The sequence below is a fragment of the Phascolarctos cinereus genome, unplaced genomic scaffold (assembly GCF_003287225.1).
Source record: "Phascolarctos cinereus isolate Bilbo 61053 unplaced genomic scaffold, phaCin_HiC Scaffold_4;HRSCAF=312, whole genome shotgun sequence".
NCBI lineage: Eukaryota > Metazoa > Chordata > Mammalia > Diprotodontia > Phascolarctidae > Phascolarctos > Phascolarctos cinereus.
In genome coordinates, this window is record NW_027555847.1 from 350,489,211 (window position 1) to 350,512,264 (window position 23,054).

General features: G+C 37.8%; 1 protein-coding gene across 4 annotated transcripts in view; it reads left to right on the forward strand.

The window, feature by feature from the left end:
- The window catches only part of MROH2B (maestro heat like repeat family member 2B), an 87,556-nt gene that overhangs the window by 36,532 nt on the left and 27,970 nt on the right, over nucleotides 1-23,054 (forward strand). For 3 of the 4 annotated variants that reach the window (XM_020996294.2, XM_020996312.2, XM_020996297.2), the window contains 14 exons: nucleotides 535-676; nucleotides 1,944-1,987; nucleotides 5,055-5,162; nucleotides 6,979-7,095; nucleotides 8,638-8,745; nucleotides 15,313-15,465; nucleotides 16,987-17,013; nucleotides 17,341-17,463; nucleotides 17,843-17,922; nucleotides 18,722-18,857; nucleotides 19,373-19,468; nucleotides 20,154-20,243; nucleotides 20,633-20,753; nucleotides 22,578-22,675. In XM_020996294.2, the coding sequence (XP_020851953.1) occupies nucleotides 535-676; nucleotides 1,944-1,987; nucleotides 5,055-5,162; nucleotides 6,979-7,095; nucleotides 8,638-8,745; nucleotides 15,313-15,465; nucleotides 16,987-17,013; nucleotides 17,341-17,463; nucleotides 17,843-17,922; nucleotides 18,722-18,857; nucleotides 19,373-19,468; nucleotides 20,154-20,243; nucleotides 20,633-20,753; nucleotides 22,578-22,675 (1,443 nt within the window). The remainder of the gene's footprint in view (nucleotides 1-534; nucleotides 677-1,943; nucleotides 1,988-5,054; nucleotides 5,163-6,978; nucleotides 7,096-8,637; nucleotides 8,746-15,312; nucleotides 15,466-16,986; nucleotides 17,014-17,340; nucleotides 17,464-17,842; nucleotides 17,923-18,721; nucleotides 18,858-19,372; nucleotides 19,469-20,153; nucleotides 20,244-20,632; nucleotides 20,754-22,577; nucleotides 22,676-23,054) is intronic. The other variant, XM_020996301.2, reaches the window with a different exon arrangement.

Consider the following 23,054-nt stretch of genomic DNA (forward strand, 5'->3'; position numbering starts at 1 on the left):
TAAAAATTCCAAAAACAAAGTAAATCAGTATCTGCCCAAGCTGTTGGCTGGTTCCCCAGTGCTGCTGGTCAGCTCTCCCGTTGAAGGATGTGTTTTCTGTTATATATCTAGCATTGATTTCTCAGATGCCCTTTTTCAAGCATGAAAGTAGATATGTGATGATGACCCCCAGAGTAATTCACATTTGCATTTTTCCTTTTTTGATCCTAGTAATTCAAATCAATTCAAAAATACTTTTAAGGAAAACTCTGTGCTAGGCACTAGGAATATAAAATCAAAAAGGAAAAAAAAAATTCCTGCCTTCACATTGCCTATATCCTACTAGAAACTTTCATAGTCCTATTGGGAGGGGAAAAGAAAGGAAGGTGAAACTAGATTGTTAATTGGTTGATCTTTCTCCTTTGAGTAATTCCTTGGCAAGAGGAAAGATCAGACATTAGGATTTAGGAGAATACAAAATAGAATTTATGACGAAAAGCAGATGGACGTGCTAGAAGAGAACCATTATAACCGTTTTCTTTTTCCCCTCTGTAGGTGATTGCTGTCCTGGCCAGTGAGGGCCTACCATGCGGGACTGCAGCAGTAGGTCTTTTAAAGAACCTGTCCAGTATAATCCATCCCAACCTGACAGAACTGTGGAAAGAACTCATCCCTGATCTGCTTCTCCCTTTGGGAGGTACAAAGGAAGTGGGGTCAGATTCACTTTCAAAGAAAAAAGAACCCAAAAGAATTCAGCATCATGTGCTGAACTCTAAAATAATCTTATTACTTTTAGATAATAATATCACTGGATTTTTATGTGAGTTGAATGAATCCAATTGTTTCTTCTAATGGTTCCACATTTCTCTTTCCCTGGGGATAAGTTGCCTATTCACAGGAAGGGAAAGAGGTCTGTATTTCTACTGTTTTCTTCTGGATTTGCGGGACTCTTGATTTCAGCAATCCAGGAAGTGGTAATTGAAGGAGACAGGTAGAAGCCATGGTTTTAAGAAAGCACTCCTATCATGATGCAGATAACAGGGTCATTTTTATGGTCCACAGAGAAAATAAGAAAGGAAATAAGAAACCATGGGTTGTGATATGGATAGAGGTTCTCTTTCCACCTGGCCAGCATTTCAAAATTTGCCAAATTGATATTATTTGAGAAGTTGTTCTTAAGCAAGGAGGAAGGTGTAGAATGAATGACAGTATTCACTGGGTGAAGTTGCCTGGCTAGTCAAGGCCCCTTCCACTTCCACCAGAGGAAAGAATAGGGACAAATAGACATAAAAAGACAAAATGGCTCATGATTCCATAAGTGTAGTTCCTGAGCACCGAAAGAATTTTACGAACCCCTATTTGTATCCATAACAAACTTACTAATGATAGATGTATTCAAAGGTGCCGTAAGGTCAGCTTACTTTAGAATACTGCATTTACAAAAGGCTCCAGATACACTGGTCCTAGAAAAAAGAGATCCAATCCCCTTCAAAGAAACCCCCCCTTCAGGGCATGAATTTTAACGTAGAAATAGCCGCATTCCCTTTCATTGACTTTTATAACAGGTTTTTTCCCCTGAGTTTAGGTTGAATTTTAAAAAAAAGAACCATAAATACTGCAAAATATAAATGAAATTTTCATGCGCCCAGTTATGACAACATTCAAAAAGTTACCCAAGTCAGTATGGAATCCTGACAAAACCGGACAAATCCGGATTGGGTTTCCTGGGTACTGTGGTGTGATCCAGATCAAGATAAAAGGAGACCGAGGTTAAGTCACAAACTGTGTCAAAAACTACGTCCTTCCTTTATCCTTTGTTGTAACATCAACATCTAAGTTTCCCCTAAGTATGAGCTACCTTCCGTAGATAGAAATAAACCACTATGGAGGGACATTGGAAATTGTGAATCTGCTCTAATTGTGATTACATTGCAGTCATTGATTGAATCAACTTCTTTTTCTAGGAGACTGTTATAAAGTCACACTGTGGGAGGAAATGTTGCTGGAGGTAAGTGGGGTTTGGCTTTTAGTTAGAATGCCAGAGATTTTCAGGTGAAATCAGGTAGAGATTAATATTTACACAAGAGAATTCAAATCCAAAGGGCAAAAAGTGGGGTAAACTCCCATCTAAAAAATGTAATTCCATAGAATGTGACCTCAAGTCTTTCACAGAATTTTATATTTGAAAGGACCCCAAAAAATTATTTAGTCTGATGAATCAAGAATCTTCTCTACCCACAAGGTGTTCAAGCAGAACAAGTCTAATCTCTGCTGCGTACAACAGTCTTTCAAAATACCTGAAAAAAGCTATGGTGCCCATGTAAGGAATTTCTTCTTTAGCTTAAACATATCCCGATCTTTTGGCCTTGTGTGGCATGATTCCAGAACCATTTTTGGCACTAGCAGTTCTACCTTTTTGTGTCCTTCCTAAAATAGGACACTTACAAATGAACAGAGTATTATTGCCCATGCAGTCTGACCAAGGCAGAGTACTAAGAGACAATTGCCTTCCTGCACCTGGCCACTCTGCCTCTCTGAAAGCAACTTCACATCTCGCTAGCTTGCGTGGAGATCCTATCACACTGTCAGTTCATATTGACTTTGGGGTCTACTTGTTTGCTGAAGGATTCTCTCAGTTGACACAGAGTTACACAATTTGTACATCAAGCTACAACCTTCACATTGATAAAGTGAGTGAGAACTTTGAAGTTAAATGTCAATTCACTCTCTCTATACCTTTGTTATGTTTTTCCTCTTTGTTTTCTAGGTTTCTCCTCCTTACATACATATTCTTCATCCATTCACATAAAGAAAGGAAATGGGTTCAAACACTTTATGATAAACAAATGTATGTGTATACATGTATATATGCATACATACATCAAACATAATGTGCATGTGTGTGTGTATACATATATATTATATATGTATACACACACACACACACACACACACACACACACATATACAGCAGCTAGGTGGTGCAATGGATAGAATGACAGGCCTGAAGTCAGGAAGACTCATTGTTCTGAGTTCAAATGTGCTTCTGATACTTACTGTGACCCTAGACCCGTCCTTAACTCTGTTTGCCTCAGGTTCCTCATCTGTAAAACGAACGAGAGAAGGAGATGCAAACCACTCCAATATCTTTGCCAAGAAAAGCCCCAAAGGGGTCACAGAGTTGGACATGACTGAAAACAACTGAACAGCAATAACCAAGAAGTGTTTGTGTGTGTGTGTCTGTGTGTGTAAAATAGGGAATGCAAATACAAAAATGAGGCAGTTCTTTTCCCTAAAGGAGCTTAAACTCTTACTTTTAACTAATTCTCTACTGTACCCAAAAACCAAGAAGCACAGAAAATCACAAATCCAAACTCCTTACACAGAATCTTCCTCTCTCAAGCACAATTCTCAAAACGGCGTTTTGGAAGAATAGAATAGACCAAGAATGACATCCAAATCATGACAGTATGTTTGACTGCTGACAGCAGGAGGATGTTGTGTCTAAAACAGATGTGATGATTCTGTGGCAGGTCAAGAGAGGATTCTCACCTCTAACCTTCTTCTACTCAGCCTATGGGGTCTAAAAATGGCTCTGTAGCCTCCATGACCAGATATATGATGTATCCAGTCAATGTGTCCTTCATTTCTATCCTCTTTCTTCCTTTATGCAAAATTCCAGCCCTGCTTTCCCTAGAGACAGATATTCTATCATAAAGGGAGCATTTTTGCCAGACATTTTCTCTTTTTAATCTTCTTAGTAAATAACTTTCCTTTTTCTTAACGGTCTATAAATAGCTTCCTCAGCAAGTTATCATCCTAAACTGTTCATGAACAATCTCCATAGACCATCTTTCCTCTCCCCTACTTAGAAGATCCATAGAGTAGAGGATTTTCATCTGCAAATAGCCCCACTACCTTTCATTTTATAACAGGTTTCTTTTTTTCTGAGTTTAGATTGAATTATTTTAAAAGGAAGGATCATAGATTTTGAAAAATACAAATGGGATTTTCTTACCCTAAATGAGACAAGAGGTAAACTCTTTTGAGAGGAAGCATTGTTTTGTTTTTGTCTTTTTTATACCTAGCACCTAATATAATTCATGACAAATGCAGGATCATTGAACTGAATTATGCTGTGAATGAACGAATAGATGGCATTTATTAATCACTTACTGTGTGTCAAGTACTGTGATAGGCACTGGGAATATAAATACAAAAGTAGGACATACGAAGTTACACTTTAATGGGGGAGAGGACACACGTAGGAGAGTAGTGGTCAGGGAAAGCTGGTATGGTCTGGGAAGTCATAAATAGAACAGGGCAGTTATTATTAGATGAGTAATGAGGACTTTTTTTCCTTTATTTTTCTTCAGGTTTTGTGTGTATGTGTGCTTTCTTTTGCAACATGGCTAATATGAAAATAGGTTCCACATGACCACATGTATAATCAGTATCATATTGCTTGTTTTCTCAAGAGATGGGGGAGGAGCAGGAGGGAGAATATTTGGAACTCAAAATTTTTAAAAATGAATGAAAAAACTGCATGTAATTGGGAAATATTTAACATATGTATTTTAAAAGGTGAATAATGAGGTCTCTAATTGGTGAGTGAAGTTATTTATATAAAGTGCTTAGTAAGCCTTGGAGCACTATATAAATGTTTGCTATTACTATTGTGATTCAAAACTTTTTCTTCCTTTTACGTGTTTAAAAAAACTGATCTCAAGAAATACATTTTCCCAAACTTATTTCCAACTTTGATAAAATTCAACTTGATTTTGAAATTAAATTGGGCACTGTTTCTAATCCATTTGCCAACCTGTCCCAAAAGAAGCACATTCACGATGAGGTCTCCTTTTCATTTTTGTCCTCTCTATATGAAACCAAGTCTTACCAGGGAAAAGTCTGGGAAACGAGCAGAAGAGCTACAAAGTGACAGTTTCTTTCTCTAGGATTATTTATATCTCTCATTTCTTATATTTGTAATTTTTAAAACCAGAGGTACCAGAAAAATGAAAATAGCCCACAGCAATAAACATTGCCTTATTTCCAACGTTGGCTTCCTTTAACAGATTCTAAGGGAATCTTTATGGAAGATCAATGATAAAAATTGGAGTATTCAGCTGACCCATGAATTCATCCAACAGATGGGAGCCTATTACAACACCTCACTTGAGAAGGTCAGTTCTCAACTAAAATTCCCAAATTAGCCCCTGATGTTAGCAAGCTAGCATTCGAGAAAAGTAGTTGCAATGGGACCTAGCATTTTATTTAGAATGTAAAATTATTGCTTACGGTTATCTACTGTCAAAACTGAAAATAAAACTCTTCTTGATGACAACCTCTGTTCTTCATCATTCTAATTTAAGGTAGCTCATTCTCAGATTTAGATGGGCCAATTGAAATAAATTCGTAGACTCTTAGACCTAGGAAAAAAAACAAAGAAGCCATCAAGTTGAGTCCTGGGTATCCAAGAACACCTGTGCCTAAACTATCTTAGGTTCTGTATCCACTGCATTACTGAAAAATTCCATCGAAGAGTATTTCCTAAACTCCATAAGTGTTCCTGTGAGGAACCATGCTCTGTGAAGGTTTCTGAGAGGCAACATGGTATAATGGATAGGGCACTAGACTTAGAGTCAGGGAGACCTAGGTGTCAAGCCTTGCTTTTGACACTTACTAGCTATATAATGCTGAGCAAGTCATTTGACTTGTCTATGCCTCAGTTTTCTTACTTGTGCAATAAGAGGGGGTGATCTCTAAGTTCCCTTTCAGTTCTAAATCTATGATTCTTCATCCTATGAAGGTCTTCTGCATCTCTAACCTCATCAAGAAAATAACTTTTTAATCTATGGTAGGACTTTTTTTTTTTTTAGTGAGGCAGCTGTGGTTGTGACTTGCCCAGAGTTACACAGCTAGGAAGTATTATGTGTCTGAGTCTGGATTTGAACTCAGGTCTTCCTGAATCCAGGACCAGTGCTCTATTCACTGTGCCACCTAGCTACCCCTAAAACTACAACTTTTTTTTTTATTTAGGCAATTGGGGTTAAGTGACTTGCCCAGGGTCACACAGCTAGTTAAGTGTCAAGTGTTTGGTCTGAGGCCAGATTTGAACTCAGGTCCTCCTGACTTCAGGGCCAGTGCTCTATCCACTGCGCCACCTAGCTGCAATGACAGGACCTTATTAACAAAGGACAAATCTTTCTTTGGTTTCTTATGCCCTAGCTCTGAATACTTCATGGCCTCTGGTAGAAGGGAAAAAGAAAACTTGGCTTCTTTCCCTCCAGAAACTTGCAGAAGCAGCTGGGACAAAGCTAGGAACAGGCTGAAGCAGATGGGGTAGATGAAACCATTACCTTCAAACTTGCAGTCATTTCTAAAGGGGGATTTTTCCCCCCTTTTTAGGAAGAGTATTTCATATCATTTCCTCACTCTCAATTGCTCCTCTGCTATGGACTTTTCCCTCAGCAATGTCTATCATTATAATGAGAGAGATGATTTGCAAAACAGAGAGATGGTTTCCATGTGGCACATACTAGACTCTACCACCACTTCCTGACATTTCCAGCTGCCTTATTCCTCTTCCTGGGTAGAGATGGATGTGGAGCTGTCTATAGTCATATATGATCATCAAGGCTAAAGTAACCAAAATCTCTCCTGTCTCAAATTAGGCTCACATTCCTATTTTTACTTGTCCTCAGTAAAGATGGAGAACAGCTGGTAAAAATTCTGCTTAAAACGATCCTATCATCAAACATGTATTAAGTTAAACCACAGACTTCTCTTCAAACAATCATTCCAACTCTTTGCTTTTCCTCTGACAACCTTTTTTATCCTCAAAAATGATTATATCCCCCACCTTCTTCCAAAAATATATTAGAGGTGGTTTACAGAGCTAAAATAAAGCAAGTAAAGGCATAAGGAGAACAGAACAACAATTAAAAGGCACAAAAGCATTTGTCTTCCTGATGCTTGTCTTTCCTCCCCCCCCCCCAGAAATTCCTTTGGAAGGCTCTGGGAACCACATTATCATGCTGCCAGGATGCGAACTTTGTAACTGCCCAGCTGAAGTGCTTCTTACTCAATGCCAGCCATCTGGGGGACCAGAGAGAGGTAAGGAACCTTCTTTCTCTGCCCCCCCACACCTTATTTTTGTGGGTTTGAGTCATATCTTCCAAACCTCTCACTGAAATGACAATAAAGTCTTATGCTTCCAGCTATCATACATTAAGTAATTTTCTAGGAAACTGAAGTATACCACTTTGCACAAAATTTTTCATGGATAACATTCTAAAAAGGTATCGCTTATCTTTCTGTGTTCATAGGATATAGTTATCAGCAGTATCTCAATCATTCAATCCTTATGAAAAGAATTATTATCCTTTATTGTAATATAGTGATGCCTTTAAGGATTGATGAAGTTTGGAGAACTCTTCTCCATCAAATGCACCCCATCCCTAACCCCCACCCCAGGTAATAGGCTTTTTGTATCTGCTTTTTCGTAGATTTTTTCCCCTGCTTCCTCTTTTACTAATAGACTGCCAGCTCTTACTTTTTACTGTGGTCAGTGTACCTGTCTACAGCAGAACCCCACCTAATCTGCTTGTACTAATCTCCTGAGTTGTGAAGCCAGATAATCAAGCTTTTAAAATTGTGAAGTAAATGGTCTCTGCTTTCAAGGAGCTTGCACTAATTTTTATACTAATGACATTTAATTTTTTTTTTGTTCTGAACTTAGACATCAAATAAAATGAGTATTTTCATAAACATAGTAGAATGATAAGAGAGTTGTACATGAAAGTGCAGATTTCTAGTACGTATAGTTTGCTTTTCTGTTTAAGTATATAAAAGCTTTCAAAGCTGCCCTGTTTCTTCCTGGCCTTCCTTCTTATCTCCGCTTTAAATATATATCAATGCCTCATTGACCCTGTTTTCTTTATTTTTTTTTCTTTTTCTCTCCTTTCCCCTTTTTTTCAGTACTATTCTTATCCTTCCTTGCCCCCCCACCCACTCCAGCCCCCAATGGAAAACAACAAAAAAAAAAGAAAAAGAAAAAAACAACCAAAAACACCAAAAACACTTAAATCAAACATAAATAGGTGAACAGGGCACATTGTCATTTCAGCTGTGTCTGAACATTTCTGTCTTATTCTGCCCCTGAGTCCATTACCTCTCTGGAAAGAGCTGGTTAGCATGCTTCATCACCAGTCCCCTGGAATCATGATTGAAAGAATGTGAATTCTAATAGAGAGGACATTCAAGTGGTGGCCAGGAAAAGACAAGTGGAATGAGAGGGCAGTCCATTGACATGGCCTCTCCACAGGCCATGGTAATGTTGACCTGATCATATTTTTGGAGAGAACCAGGAAAGAAAAGGGTCAGAATAAATAGGAAGCTGCATAGTCCCAGGGAGTTCAGAGCTGAGTATATTGGGTCCTTCTGATATGGTCTTCAGAGGTCCTATTTAGAGGGTAGAATGGCAGCAGCAGGGGGGGAAATGGTCAGGATGAGGATGAATCAGCAGTGTCCAGGGGAATTCAGAGATGAGTGCAAAAAGACTTATCAAGTGTAAAAAGGAAACTACCAGCCTCCCAAGCATAAAATCTGGTATGCATTACGTTAAAAAAAAAATATTCTGTGATTCTCAATTTCTAGGGGACTGTTTCTGTTCTGGGATATTGTGCCAAGAATCATATGGATATTGTTTTAAAGGTTCTTAAAATGTTTCAAGTGGATCAGAAGTCCTTCTCAAGTCGCTGTAAGGTAAAAGACACAATTTTCCTTTAAACTGCTTTGTAATGCCAGGCATAAACCATAACTGTTTCCTTAGGCTAACATCTAAGTCCTTATACCATGTCAGAGACATAGCCAAAAACACAGACTTGGAAATGAGAATGGGAAGTGGGAAGCTGTGCATATTTTTTATTAGTCTCTCTCATTTACACTTGTGGTCAAGATAGGGGAATATAAAATGATACTGTCAAGTAGATTGGTAGCCAGTTAAATGATCTAAGTCAAAGTGCTTTGACTGATGAATCACTGTTACCTAGAGCAGGAATTCTTACCTGGGATCCATGAACTTGTGGCTTTTAAAAAATTTTTTTGATAATTATATTTCAATAAAAAATTATTTCCTTGATAATTCCATGTATTTTATTTTTATGCATTTAAAATCATTCTGAGAAAGGATCCATAGGTTTCACCTGACTGCCAAAGGGGTCCATGATGCCAAAAAAGCTAAGAATCTCTGACCTAGACAGAAGCTTCTAGGGATTTATTATAATACTCTAGCTTTTTGTTTGTTTGTTTGTTTACTTATTCCTTGCAAGAAGGCATAGGTGACATACAGTTGAGACTTGTGGATAATGTGAAGCTGGGAAATAGGCTTAATTCATTGAATGACAGAATAAATATCCCAAAATACCTCAATAAGTTGGAAAAATAGGCCAAAGCTGTTGTAGAAATCTCAAGTATTGCACTTCAAAAAGCCAAAGTGTGAGTACAGAATAGTGGAAATATGGCTAGATAGAGTTCCTATTAAAAAAAAAAAGGACATCTGGGTTTGAATTGACTGCAAACTAATGGGAATTAGCATTGTGAAATTAATACAATCATAGTCTATATAAATAGAAGTCTAACGTAAGGAAGGAAATATTCCTATTGTATTCTATTTTGGCCAGTATGTATCTCTTTAGTATTGCATTAATTTCTGAGCACCATATTTCAGGAGGGAAGAAGTCAAGGAGGAGATTGTATCAGACTTCTTCCTTGTTTTGGCCATGACACCAAAGATCCCTGGACTTCAAATTTCCTCACTTGCAAAAGTAAACAATTGGACTAAATGGCCTCTATAGTGATTTCCAGATCTATGCATGAAACACTGTAATTTTCTAAGAACTGAATATGTTTACCCTTTATAAGAGAAGCCTTAAATGGGAAACCAGAGCTGTCTTCAAATTCTTGAAGGATAGTTATATGAAAAAGAGAACCATAAAGTAGAAAAAGTCAGGATGATGTAATAGAAAATCTCTATGGCAGCTGAGCAGAAGAGGGATTGAAGTAGAGACAGACTTAAAGAAGGAAGACCAATTAGGAGGCTACCTCAGCAGTCCAGGGGACAAGTTATGAGAGCCTGAACTAGGCTTGTGGCTGTGAAAGTAGAGAAAAGGTGTTACAGACCAGGGCATGGGTGGAATTGGGGGGAAGCTCTGGTTAATCTTCCATACCACCAACAGGGGTTATTGTGAGCCGAGAAGCTGTAGAGTACCATAGGTTCCCAAAGTGGGCAATACTGTCCCCCTGGGAGGGCACTGGAATGATCAGGGTGGGGAGTGGGGTGGTAGTATCCTTGGGTACAATTGGGGGGGCAGCATTGAGTAAAAATAAGGGGTCAGTGGAAGCATAAGGAAAGAAGAGAAGATAAAATTTTGAAAAACCTTTTGTACATGTTTCATTAGTTATGTAACAGTTAAAGTCATAGTGATTACACTATTTTTTCCAAATAAACACACAAAATTCAAGTTGTATGCAATCAGTGGTCAAGTACGCTGACAGGTCTTAACAAGCACGTGTTAGCAGAAAAGCACATAATACATTTGTTGGGAAGTCCAGCATGCATTAACAGGAATATGTGCGTGTAATGACTTGTTTACATTACAATACTATCCGGTTACATGATGCAATATTGCATCATCAAAATGTCAATGCAGGAAAAAAATCCATAAATTTACAATAAAGTATTGAAGTTAAGATGTATCATTTTTTAAAAACATATTACATATCTTTTGAAATGATACAAAAAGCTAAAGTGTTAAAGAAAGTAGATTTTGGGGGGTGGGGGGCACCGAGTGATTTTTTTTTAAAGGGGATGGTACACCAATCAAGTTTGGGAACCTCTGGAATAGACCTAGTTCGAGTTAACTCTGCCTTAGAGCTAACTTTGACTTAGAATCAGAAAACAACAATGTCCATTTTCGTCACTCCTGTCTGACATAGCATTAGGAATGCCTGCATTAGCAATAAGACAAGAAAATGAAATTGAGGGAATAAGCATGGGTAAGAAAGAAGGAAAATTATCTCTCTTTTAAGATGACATGATGGAGTACTTTAAAAAGCCCTAAAGATTCAACTAAAAAGTAACAAACAATAACTTTAGTAAACTTACTGGATATAAAATGTGATGGTTGGTTTGACTATGTATTGCCCACATAGCTTATGTGTGTTGACATGGGTCAGTCTTTCTAAATGTGGATTGTAAGGAGACATGAATAGATACCATTAGCATCTGTTTCCTGCAAGGAGGGAAAGAAGATTAGTGCCAAAAGCTTGCTACTCTGATCTCCTCAGAGAGAGTGAGTACTGGACTAGAATTATGTCTGTCATCTCCTCTAAGTATTGTTAGTGTAGGGAAAGTAATTTTAAAGTTCAAACTGAACTCCTGATCACTATCACTTAAAGAGGAAGGAGTACTCTAAGTTACATACCCAATACTTGACTCCCTTGATACCAAGTGCCAGTTCCACAAAGAAAACACAAAGCAAATAAATGTATTTATCCAAACCAATAACAATCAGAAATCAGAGAATATATGCAAATGATAATATACCCAAACAATACACAGAGAGAATGAATTCTCCTACTGGGAATGGAATATCTCAGCTCAATCAGGACAAGAATCTCAGATCTGACCCACAGGGAAATACCCCAAATTCTCTACCGCAGTAGACTGGGGATGAGGACATGATCAAGATGCAGGTTCCTCTACATGTCAGCTTATTCCTAGATTACTAGGGTCTGTCTGTTTCTGTCTGTCTCTGTCTCTGTCTCTCTGTCTCTCTCTCCCCCTCTCTCTCCAGGGAATTCTCCCTGAAGAGAATGTGTCTAGAACTAGGTCATCTCTTTGGATGCCAGAAACCAACCAAAGCTGAAGATATCTCCTCTCCCAAGCTCTCCCCAACTCCATCCCTCAAGCCATAAGGTGCAGGGTGACGTGGTCAAACATGTGCTTCACGGAGATCATTCTGATGCAGAATGGAGGATGAACTAGAGTGGAGAGAGACTTGTGCCATGGGGAAAAAAATCAGTAAGCCATTATAATAGTCTAGATTTGAGACGATGAGGGCCTACACCAGGATGGCCAGCAGGATCAAAGAAGAGAAGGAGGCACAGAGGAGAGCAGCTATGAAAAGAAAAGTATCAGGCCTTGGCAACAGATTAGAAAAGGGGAGGAAGAGAGGGTGAGGAGTTGAGGATGAAAAGAACCTCAGTTGAGAACCTAGGTGAGTGGGAAGATGGTGAAAACCTCAAAAGTAATAGGGAAATTAGGAGGAAAAGAAGGTTTGGAGGGAAAGATAACATACAGAAGCAAATGTATCTAGTACTCTAATATTTAAAAATCACAAAACTCAGCTACTAGGATAAGGACTTACTATTTGGCGAAGACTGCTGGGAAAATTAAGCAGCAATATTAAAGAAATTATAATTATAAGAACACCTCAGACCATATATCAAGACAAACTCCATTTGGATACATGACCTAAATATAAAAGGCCATATGACAAATGAATTAGAGAAACATGGCAGAGAACATTGTGACCAAACAAGAGACAGAAAATGTCACGAAAGATAAAATGGATATATTTTTTACAAATAAATCCAATAGTAAAATTACAGAAAATTGAATTATAATCAAGATTAAAAAAGAAACAACAAAATATTTGTAGAAAATTTCTCTGATAAAATTGTGGTTTCTAAGGTATATTGAGAACTGAGTCAAATTTATAAGAATAAAGGCCATTCCCAATCAATAAACAGTCCAAGGCGGCTGTTGTGCTGTTCTATGATAGGTCGCTCTCAAGGAAAAAAAAAAACAGGTTATTTGTAGCCACATCAAAAAATGTTCCAAATCACTACTATTTAGAAAAATGAAAATTAAAGCAATATTGAGATTCTGCTTCATACCTATCTGACTGGCAAAGATGACAATAAAGAAAACAATAAACACTTGAGGGTCTCTGCAGAGAAAGTGGCACATTGATGCACTGTTGGTGGACCTGTGAATGGGTGTAATCATTCTGAAAGCAATTTGGAATTATACACAAAATGTTATTAAACAGTGCACACCCTTTGACCCAACCATACCACTATTAGTTCTACATTGAAAAGAGATCAAAAAAATAGGAAAAGATCTTATATGTACAAGAACATGTGTCTCATGTTTCTCTGTAAATGCTTGTAATGTAAAAACAAAACATATCAATACTTTTTAAAAGTTTTTTTAATCCAATTGTTGTAAACAATGTAAACAATGTTATAAACATGTAATGTCCTTCCCATTAAAATATAGTTCCTTGTAGGTAGGGACATTTTTTTTTTTAGCCCTTCTTTGTAATAACACTTAACATGGTACCTGGCACATAGTTAAGTGTTTAATAAATGCTTGTTAACTAACTTGGCTGGCTGACTGTTGAAGGACAGAGCTTTGAGGTATACCAATGCATAGGAGGAAGCACATGGATGATGGTCCAGCAAAAATTAAAAAAAAAACAATAGAAAAATATTTTAAAGCCACCACCAAAAACCAAACAAACTCCAAAACAAAAACCCTGAGAAGCAAGGGGCAAATAGATAAGGGGAGTACCAAGAGAAAGTAATGTCCCCAAAAATTCAGAGAGAAGTGAGGATTCAGTAGAAAGGAGGGTAATTAAGTGTCAGAACCTGCAGAGATCAATAATCATGGCTAAGAGAAGAGTACTGGATTTAGCAATAAGAATATTGTTGTTAACTTTAAAGAGAGCAGTTTAAGTTGAGTGGTGGGATCTGAATCCAGATTGCAGAGGGTTGAGAATAGCATGGAATGTAAAATAGGATCTTCGTGTCAGCTATTATTAGCAAGGATCAATGGTCTGAAAATACAAGAGGCCCCTCTAGGTTTACTACAAGGAAGAATGTCCTGATGCAAGTGCTGCCAATTTGGAATGGATGGCCTCAGGGAGTAGCAGTATGTTTCCACCACCTAAGGTATTCAGATAGGAAATAAAAGACTACTTAATGGCAAATAGAAGCGAGGAAGCCTCTAACGTTCCTTGTAAATTTTGGATTACAGCACCTTAGTGTTTTGGTATAGTCATAATTTCACCAAGGTGGGTACTCCCTCCACCAATGCAGATCAAAGTCCTCCATACTATCTCATCCTATGCTATATTTGTCCATTTCTTTCCAGACAGACTCCACAGAGGGTCCGCTTAATCTACTGGAGGCCTTTCTCTTCATCTTTTAACATCCATGAACTCTACACTTGAGTGAAACTACCCTACTCTCCATGTTCTATTTTCCTGCTGTCTTCTTTTGTGACATTTCCCAGAGTATCCGCCCTGCTTTTCTTAAAATTCCTCTTTATCCTTTAAACCCAACTCACATCCATCATATTTTGTGCCATCTTCCCTGATATCTTTATTGGGTGATGAGTATCTCACTTAGGCCTCAATGCAGCATTTTGGTTTGCACTTGATTAATGCACTAATGTACTTTCTTTAAAAGTTTCATTTTATAGTTATCTCTCTGCGCTTCTTATTCTCCTACCAGTCTATAAGACCCTTGAGGGTAGGAATTGCTTCTTATTTAAATGTTGCTTCCCATCCACTGCCTAGCACACTGTAGGCACTTAGACACAAATATCTGTTTGATTGAATTCTCTTATTTGCAATAGGAGAAGCTACTCCTCTCTTTTCCAATCATAGGTATCATAAAATATACTACTGAGGAAGCTTCCCCTTATAAAAAAAATGGTTGGTAACATGTGTAACCTGTTTATGCCCACCATTTATCTTTCTATTGTCCAGTGGGTTATTTGTCTTTTTTTTTTGCTAGTGTTCCAAACGCTGGTATTTTCCCACTTATATGGAATTATGTTATATGGATGTTATATGGAATTATGTGACAAATAATGAATTTTCCCTTCTTCTCTACTATTAATACTAATAAAGAAAGCCTAAAGGAGATTGGTATGTGTCTGTCTTTTTCTGAGCTTCTCAGGAACTACGAAGCCCACTTAAATATGCATACCACTTTCAAGACCTCTCTGGTGAAAAGGGTTTCAAGTGTCCCAATTAGTATAATTCTCATTATTAATTACCACGTATTAAGTGTATACAAACTACCTAACCTTGAATAGGTGCTATAAATAGGAGGATAATGTTTATACTACCTCAACTCTTCTTGGGGGAACTTTTATAGTTAGCAGGAAATGGGGATTTCTAAATTAGAAAATAGTCTGAGAAAAAAGAAATTGACTCAGTGATCTTTTTCATATTTCCCCTTCCTAATGTTTAGTCTATCTTGTACGGAAAGAAGGCATTGACCAAGATTGACCTTATAGCAATTTATGGATGTGTGGCTCTCCAATCTCCTAAAAGACAACTTCTCCCTATTGTGGAAAAAGACATTGTGATCCCGGTCCTGAATCTCTACACTTCCAGCTGTCAGGTAACAACCAGCAACATCAGTATGCTTATGGGGGTCTAATTCAGGGTTTTGCCCAGTGAGGTTCAAGGAACCATGTGGGTCTTCAGTTCCCAGGCATTCCTTAGAGTCAAAAAGGAGGATTACTCAGGCTATGACTCCTGATGGCTCAGCCTCATGAAAATTGGGATAAAGAAGCTACATGAATGGGGAAAATGCTCTGTAAGAAAGGTTGGAGGCTTACTGAAGTCCTTCAAAACCCAGGTTTCTTTATGATGTTGTCCCAAAGGAATTTGGCACACATTGCTCCAATTTTACTCTGACCTCAGCACTTAACGTGTGTATATAATTCCCTCAGCAATGAGTCTTTTACTGATATGTCTTATATTGTGGGGGATTTTTTGCTTAACATTATAGTCTTCCATATCTTGTCCACCCAACTCCATTATAAGGTCCTCGAGGACAAAAACTTTATCTTATTCCTCACAGCATAAGCACAATGTACTAATCACTATTTATGTGCTGATTTTTTGGTGTATGATGAAAAAGTGAAAATATAGATATAATAAATATTACTTGAAAAATATGGAAGGAAAAAGTTGATATGTTGCATGAAATTTATCCCTGCTAAAACCATGGCCTACCACACACACACACACACACACACACACACACACACACACTGAAAAAATCCAGCTTAAATTTTATAACCATCAATAATACTGGAGTCAGGGTAGCTAGGTAGCGCAGGGGATAGAGCACCAGCCCTGGAGTCAGGAGGACCTGAATTCAAATCTAACCTTAGACATTTGACACTCACTAGCTATGTGACCCTGGGCAAGTTACTTAACCCCAGCTGCCTCCAAAAATAAAAAATACTGGATTTATCCCTCCCCCATCGTCTATAGTCCTATAGCTTTAAAAAAAATTACCTGCCAGAAAGTCATCCTTTATAACAAAAAAAAAATTGAACAACACCAACTCATTAACCAAGTCTAACTTTATACACACTATTCCATAACCATAGACCATACCACCACTTCTACAAAGAAGTCAGGAAAGTACATGCTCATTTCTCTTCTTCAGGACAATGCTAGGTCATTGTAATTTTATAGCTTTGGTTTTATTTGTTTCTCTTTTGTTCATTTACCAATTGCATTAAATTTCACAAACTTCCAGCTCCATTTTTCTTCCCACAGAGCATTACCCTTTCCCCCCCATTATCAGAAATAGTTTTTTAAACTAATCATATGGCACCAAAACCCAAAGGCTCACACTTGTAATTTGACTCTGAACTATGACATTCTTAGAGTAGTTCTCTAACTTGCATTTCACTGGTTAGTGAGTCAAGGATTACCCTGAGAAGTATATTTAACCCTTGATACTTTGGCTCTCAAGATTCCAAATTAGAGAGAATTGAGAAAAGCCACTGATAACATAGAATGATGCTTTGGTGTTCCCTATCAGGAACTATCAGGAGCTAGTTTCAAGAAGACTTGATTATTCCATAACCAGTCATTTTTTCCTTTCTCTTTGACTTTTCAGATACTGGGAATTACTGTTTTAAACAAGGTGAGTTGTAATTCAATGCTTTTGCTGTTCTATCTATGTTAGGATCTGCTATAAAAAAAATTAGATACCATCTTGATTTGGCTCCCAACAATAGGATCAGCAATTAGGGATGTCTCCTATTTTGGAGCCATGGAACTTAAGGCTTCACAATTTTTCATTCAGTAGATTTGAAAGTTGAACTCTTCTATGTAGAAGCAAGGCAAAGAACCTAAAACATGAAAGGGGTGGGTTGGATTTTCTTGGGATAGACATCAAAGGTATCTTTTATATCCAGCACCTCATTACAGGCATCTCATTTATCACACATAATGCTTCATTTCCCTTTAGAACATGGATCTGCAAATGAGCTTCACAAAAAGTATCACTGAAATTTGTATTGCTATTCAGGACACTGAAGAACTACTAAATTTTAATTTAACCCATAAGGAAGTGCTCCTTGGATACATACTGGTGAGTGTACAAAGGTGCACTGGACAATCTCTTTGATTTTTGTTTGTTGTGGCTCTTGTTTCTGTTTAACCAGAGTTCAGGGTTTCAACAAATATGAAATAATGAAACTGATCAGCCTCACAGGAGGAAAGGGGGAAGGGAATAAGTATTTGTTAAGTGTTCGCTATGTTCCAGACACCGTGCTTAGAGCTTTACAAATATTATCTCATTTGATGAGGTAGCCAGTGCCTCATTAGCTCCACCAATATGTTCTCCTTGAGGCTGCAAGGAGGCAGCAGCACCTGGGAGACCAAGATAGTTGAAGTAAGAATCAAAGGGATGAGTCCCCCCCTAAAAATAATTCTTTATGCTCCATTTCACCTCTTTGCTTGTGTTTCAGGATTTAATCAGAGAAGAACCTCTAGATTCCTTAGCTAGCCCGATCCGTTGGAAAGCATTAATTGCTATTCGATGCCTAAGGTATAGAGCTTACTCTTACTGCTCTTGTCCTCCTTCCTTATCCCAGATCAGTGGGTTGCTTGTTAGCCCTGGCCAAAAATAATAAATAATAATAATAACAATAATAAAAATAAACAGAATCTCATAAAAGTGATTTGGATAGGAAACTGCTTCTCTTTCCAAAAGGGTAACCAACTAAATGTATGGGAGAATTATCAAGAAGCAAACAGCTGGTCAGAAGAGTCAGCTTTAATGAAATACAGAGTACAAATACACATTCTTTATAGGGTTTGCCTGGGAGTAAGCTTTAATCTTCTAGGTTAAAAGATGTTTGTCCTGTTCACATTCCTTTAGATTAGCTTCAACACCTTCTGCTTACCTAAAAAAGGAAAACTAGTCTGAACTTTATCATTCATTATATACACGCATTCATTAATTACCTGCAGCATCCATAACACTAGTGTAAGCACAAAACAAATAGGGATCCTTGTTCCCAAGATTGTATAATCTAATCTTTAATGCAACACAAAAGTGTACAAAGGTGAGAAAATTAGCCGTTAAAGAAATAAAGCTGTGACAAAAATGTGTTAAGGAATGCAAAAGGATTCGGTGTAACCCTCTCTTCAGTATCATCTGAGGTCTCTCCCCAGTTTATATATTTACTCCTGTCCTTAGAACTTCCTTCCCCATCCCCACCCATAAGAAAATACATCTTCTTCTTAGGATCAGGGCACTGACTCTTGTAAACCATTTACCCCATCTTCCTGCTTTCAGTGATTGCTAGTCTGACGTGCGTCCGCCTCCATCTTTCTCATTTCAGCAAACTGAAGCCTCAGTTACCCCTAAATGACAACCTAAATATTCTTGAAGAAAGCCTTCAGAGTCTCATTCTCCTTCCCCATCTAACTCAAATCATAGAAGACGGACAGACTTCTGAGGACAAAGCGCACATCCACGTATGAAGGAAGGAGGAATGGGTTCCCAAGCCAGGACAATAGTATCATTGGCTTGATCCTGGAAGGGACCTGAGAAATCTTCTAGTTCAGGGGTTCTTCATCTTTTCTGTGTCAATAGCTCCTTTGTCAGTCTGGGGGAGATTCTGAACCTCTGCTCAGAATAATGTTTCTAAATTCATAAAATAAAATACAGAGGATTAAAAGAAAATTAATTACATTAAAATACAATTATCAAAGTTTAAAAAAAACTTCATGGATCCCAGGTTAAGAACCTCTGCTTTCTATTTCAGCCTCATTCTCTTACAAAAGAAGAAACTGAGACCCAGAAAGATTAGGTGACTTGCCCAAAATCATACAGATAGTAAATTGAAGAACCGGTATTTGAACCCAAGTCTTCCAGCTATAATTCCAGCAGTCTTGCTTTTATAATCTTTAGCATTCTCTGAAAATGGTAATACAGTTAATACAGTTGTCTTAGCTCAAGCTGAGCCTCACAGACTCATTTCTGGTTTCAGTTTCTCTATGGAAGATCCATGGATGCCCTCGGGAAACTCATGAGAACTCTGGTGTGGAATAACTGGGACCCGGAAGAATGTCAAGAAATGTTTAATGTAAGTTGGCCCCATTGGAATTGATGGCTATTCTCTTTCATTTGCTTTCTGACTCTCCACTTACTATCCAAAATCTATTCCACTCCCTTCTGGTCCCTCTCTGTCCAACTCCCTTTTATCTCTACCTATTTCACACCACCTATTTCACAGGCTTCTCTCACTTGTAGGAAAAGGGAAAAATAACATCCCCCTCCTTTCATATGATATCACTGCTCCTGCCACTCACTCATCTGTCCAACAAGCATTTATTAAACCCCTATTTCATGCTCAGCATGATGTTTCGTGTTGCATATAATGGATGATAAAGGGGAAGTAAACAACACTGTCCTTTCTCAATTCTCACAACCTATAATAGAAGATAACACATTTGTACAAAGAACAATTACTGTCAGCCTCAACCTTCTCCCTCCAGTAACAGATAGTTCCTTTCACATGCACAAAAAAAAATAATGAAGAATACTCAGAACTTAACAATGCTGAGCTTTTTCCCAATGGCCACAGTTAGAGAGAGGGCAAGGCCAGGGGAGACAGGGGGAAAACAGAGACACGCAGAGAGACAGAGAGACAGTGGCACACAGAGAGGAAGACAGAGAAATGGGAAGACAGAGAAACAGAGAGGCAGAGTTCTGTGATGAAGAAAACTAAAACTAAAAAAGGTACTTCTTTTTTGCTTAATTACCAATAGCTTTTGCGAATCTGGCTTCTTTCATCAAAAGAATGGGAAAGAGAAAGAGCCTTGCAGATCTGTTCAAAGGTGTTGACCAATAGCAATGAAGTAAGTATCCTAGTCTGTTTTAGATGAATGAATCTGAAGAAAACTTAACCTAAAGCCTTTAGGAAAACATAAAATGCTTTTCCAGTTTGTTTATTTTTTTCAAATCTCTATTCCCAAAGGAAATAATTTTTTACTGAAGAGAGGATTTCCTTAAACTCATGAGTCCAAGAATGACAAACACAGAATGAGATGACCCTCCCCATGGACCTTCAATGGTTTCTGCTATGATAGGGAACCACTAACCTCTTTTTAAGTGAAAATTTGCATCTCATTTTAGTCCTTGGGGTTTGTGGGAAAGGAGTGGAATTAAATGTGATGTCCAGGGTATGATGGAATGTCATTTCTCCTGTGTGAGAAATCTTGAGGTTATTGTTGTTCTTTTTCTATAGTCACCAGAGAGACTTAAAATTGGCCCTCTTCTTGGACTTTTTGCACCTCACTGCTGTGACACCCTGCCCACCAACCGTCTCTGGGCTGCTGATGCTGTTATTGGTCTGTTATTTCTCAAAGGTGAGAGGAAAGTCGTGAGGGATCCGCTTGACAAAAAGACTATCGCCTTTCTTCTGCTGTTAAATATTCTTTCTCTCCGCCTCCTCTCCCTTCTCCTTCTTTCTCTTCCTAACAAAGCATTGTAAATTACTACTAATATACATTAAATATTATAAGTTTCAAATTAAAGTACAGTACAGCTGGCCATATTATCATAACTCTCTCTGCTACACGGTTTTGTTTAATAGAAAATTGCACTACTTTTCAAAGGTTAAATGCATTTCAAAGTTGAATATGGAAAAAAAAATCTTTGTGGGTTCTTTTTACCTGAATAGCATGACCCTACACAAATATTGCTGAGTGTAGGCAAAGAAACTCTGTCTGAATGGAGCAAAGTACAGCACTGGACAGAGGCCAGATGTAGAATCCAACATCCAAGTAGAGCTTTCTATTGAGTCTGGCCATACTAAAGAGAAAGGTCTCCTACTTACAACTTCTTAATATATATTGGAATGTGCATATTGCACCATTTATTTAGACCAAAAAGTGAGGAACTGGGGGAAAACACCAGTTTCTCCATTTAATTGAAATCTCACACTGTATATGTGTGTGTATATATACACACATATACATATATTTACATATACACGTACATATATAAATGCACACACACATACATGTATGTATCATTATCCAATGACATATATATATGTGTGTGTATATATATATATGTGTGTGTGTGTGTGTGTGTGTGTGTGTGTGTGTGTGTATATATATATGGGGAAGATGTGAAATTTCAATTAGAATATATTTCAATTTATAGATATAATATATACATATGTGATTATGTATATATATAGGTATATACACATGAATATATGTTTATGTGTGTGTGTGTGTATATATATATATATATATATATATATATATATATATATAGAGAGAGAGAGAGAGAGAGAGAGAGAGAGAGAGAGAGAGAGAGAGAGTGTGAGAGAGAGAAAGTAAATTTCTGGCACACAAATGGAAAGGACAAACACCAGTGATCTATCCAAGTGGTGGTGATCACTCAGAGGTATTGATGTTCTAAGCTGAGAGGTGTTGGAGATGACTGAAGAGTAAAAGAGGATAAACAGACAAGATTCAAAATTTCCTTGGGAAATAAGGCTATTATTAATTGAAGAAATAGTTTTTCTAAGTCATGAAAAAAAAAAGGAGAAGAGAAATAAACCAGTGAATGACATAGCAGAGAGGGACATTTGAGGGACTCATCAGGAAGAAAGTTGAAATCTCAGTTGGTCTTGACTAGAGTAGAGTATTTTGATCAGCTCATATTTCAGATAAGTTGGCAAGGTACTAACTTGCTTTGTGGGGTGTGTGTGTGTGTGTGTGTGTGTGTGTGTGTGTGTGTGTATTTCTGGGAAACCAGTCTCAGAATGACCTTTGCCTACTTATCTAATGCTTTCAAAACAGGTCTCATGTGTGCCACTGTGTTCAATAGAGACTACAAGCACAAAAACCAGCCCTAAGTTGAGATGCCAAAGTCTTGCTACAGCTGACATATTGGGAAATCATATTATGAGTAGTCCTTCTAGCCCCATGGGTTCTTAACTTGGGGTCCATGAATTTGGGTTTTTTTAATATTCTAATAACTGTATAACAACATAATTGGTTTCCCTAGCAATTCAAGGTATTTTATTTTATGCATCTAAAAATATGATTCTGGGAAGGAGTTGGTAAGCTTCACCAGACTGCCAAGGGGGAACATGACACACACAAAAAAAGGTTAAGAACTCTTCTAACTTAACAGACTCTGTTCTGATCTAGTTTTTCCTCTGGTGATTTTAGATGTGCCCCAGGAAATGGAGAAACTAAGGCAGCTGCAGGAAGGACTGCAGTCTACTGATAGCCAAGTCCAGCTCTGGATTGCATCTAATATGGCGAAGGTAACTTTGGGGGAGGAATGGAGCTAGAGAACAAAGGGAACTCTTTCTTAGCTCACAAGATACTTCTTTCACCCACAGTCATTTTTAAGTTGTGCCTCTGAATGACCTAGAACACAGCTTTATTAGTAATTGTCCCACAACTCTAAATGATCCACTGGATTAAGAGGGATTACTGCGCTGCCCACCAACACATGAAAGCAAAATTCATTCATTCTACAAATATTTATTATATGCCTATTATATGTAAGACAAAATGCTAAGTGCTATGACATAAAGACAAAAATAAAAGTTTCTTCACTCAAAAAGCCTACATTCTACCCAGGTAGCCAGTAGAGAGGATATATAGTTCACACAAAACCAAATAAAGACAAAGTAATAG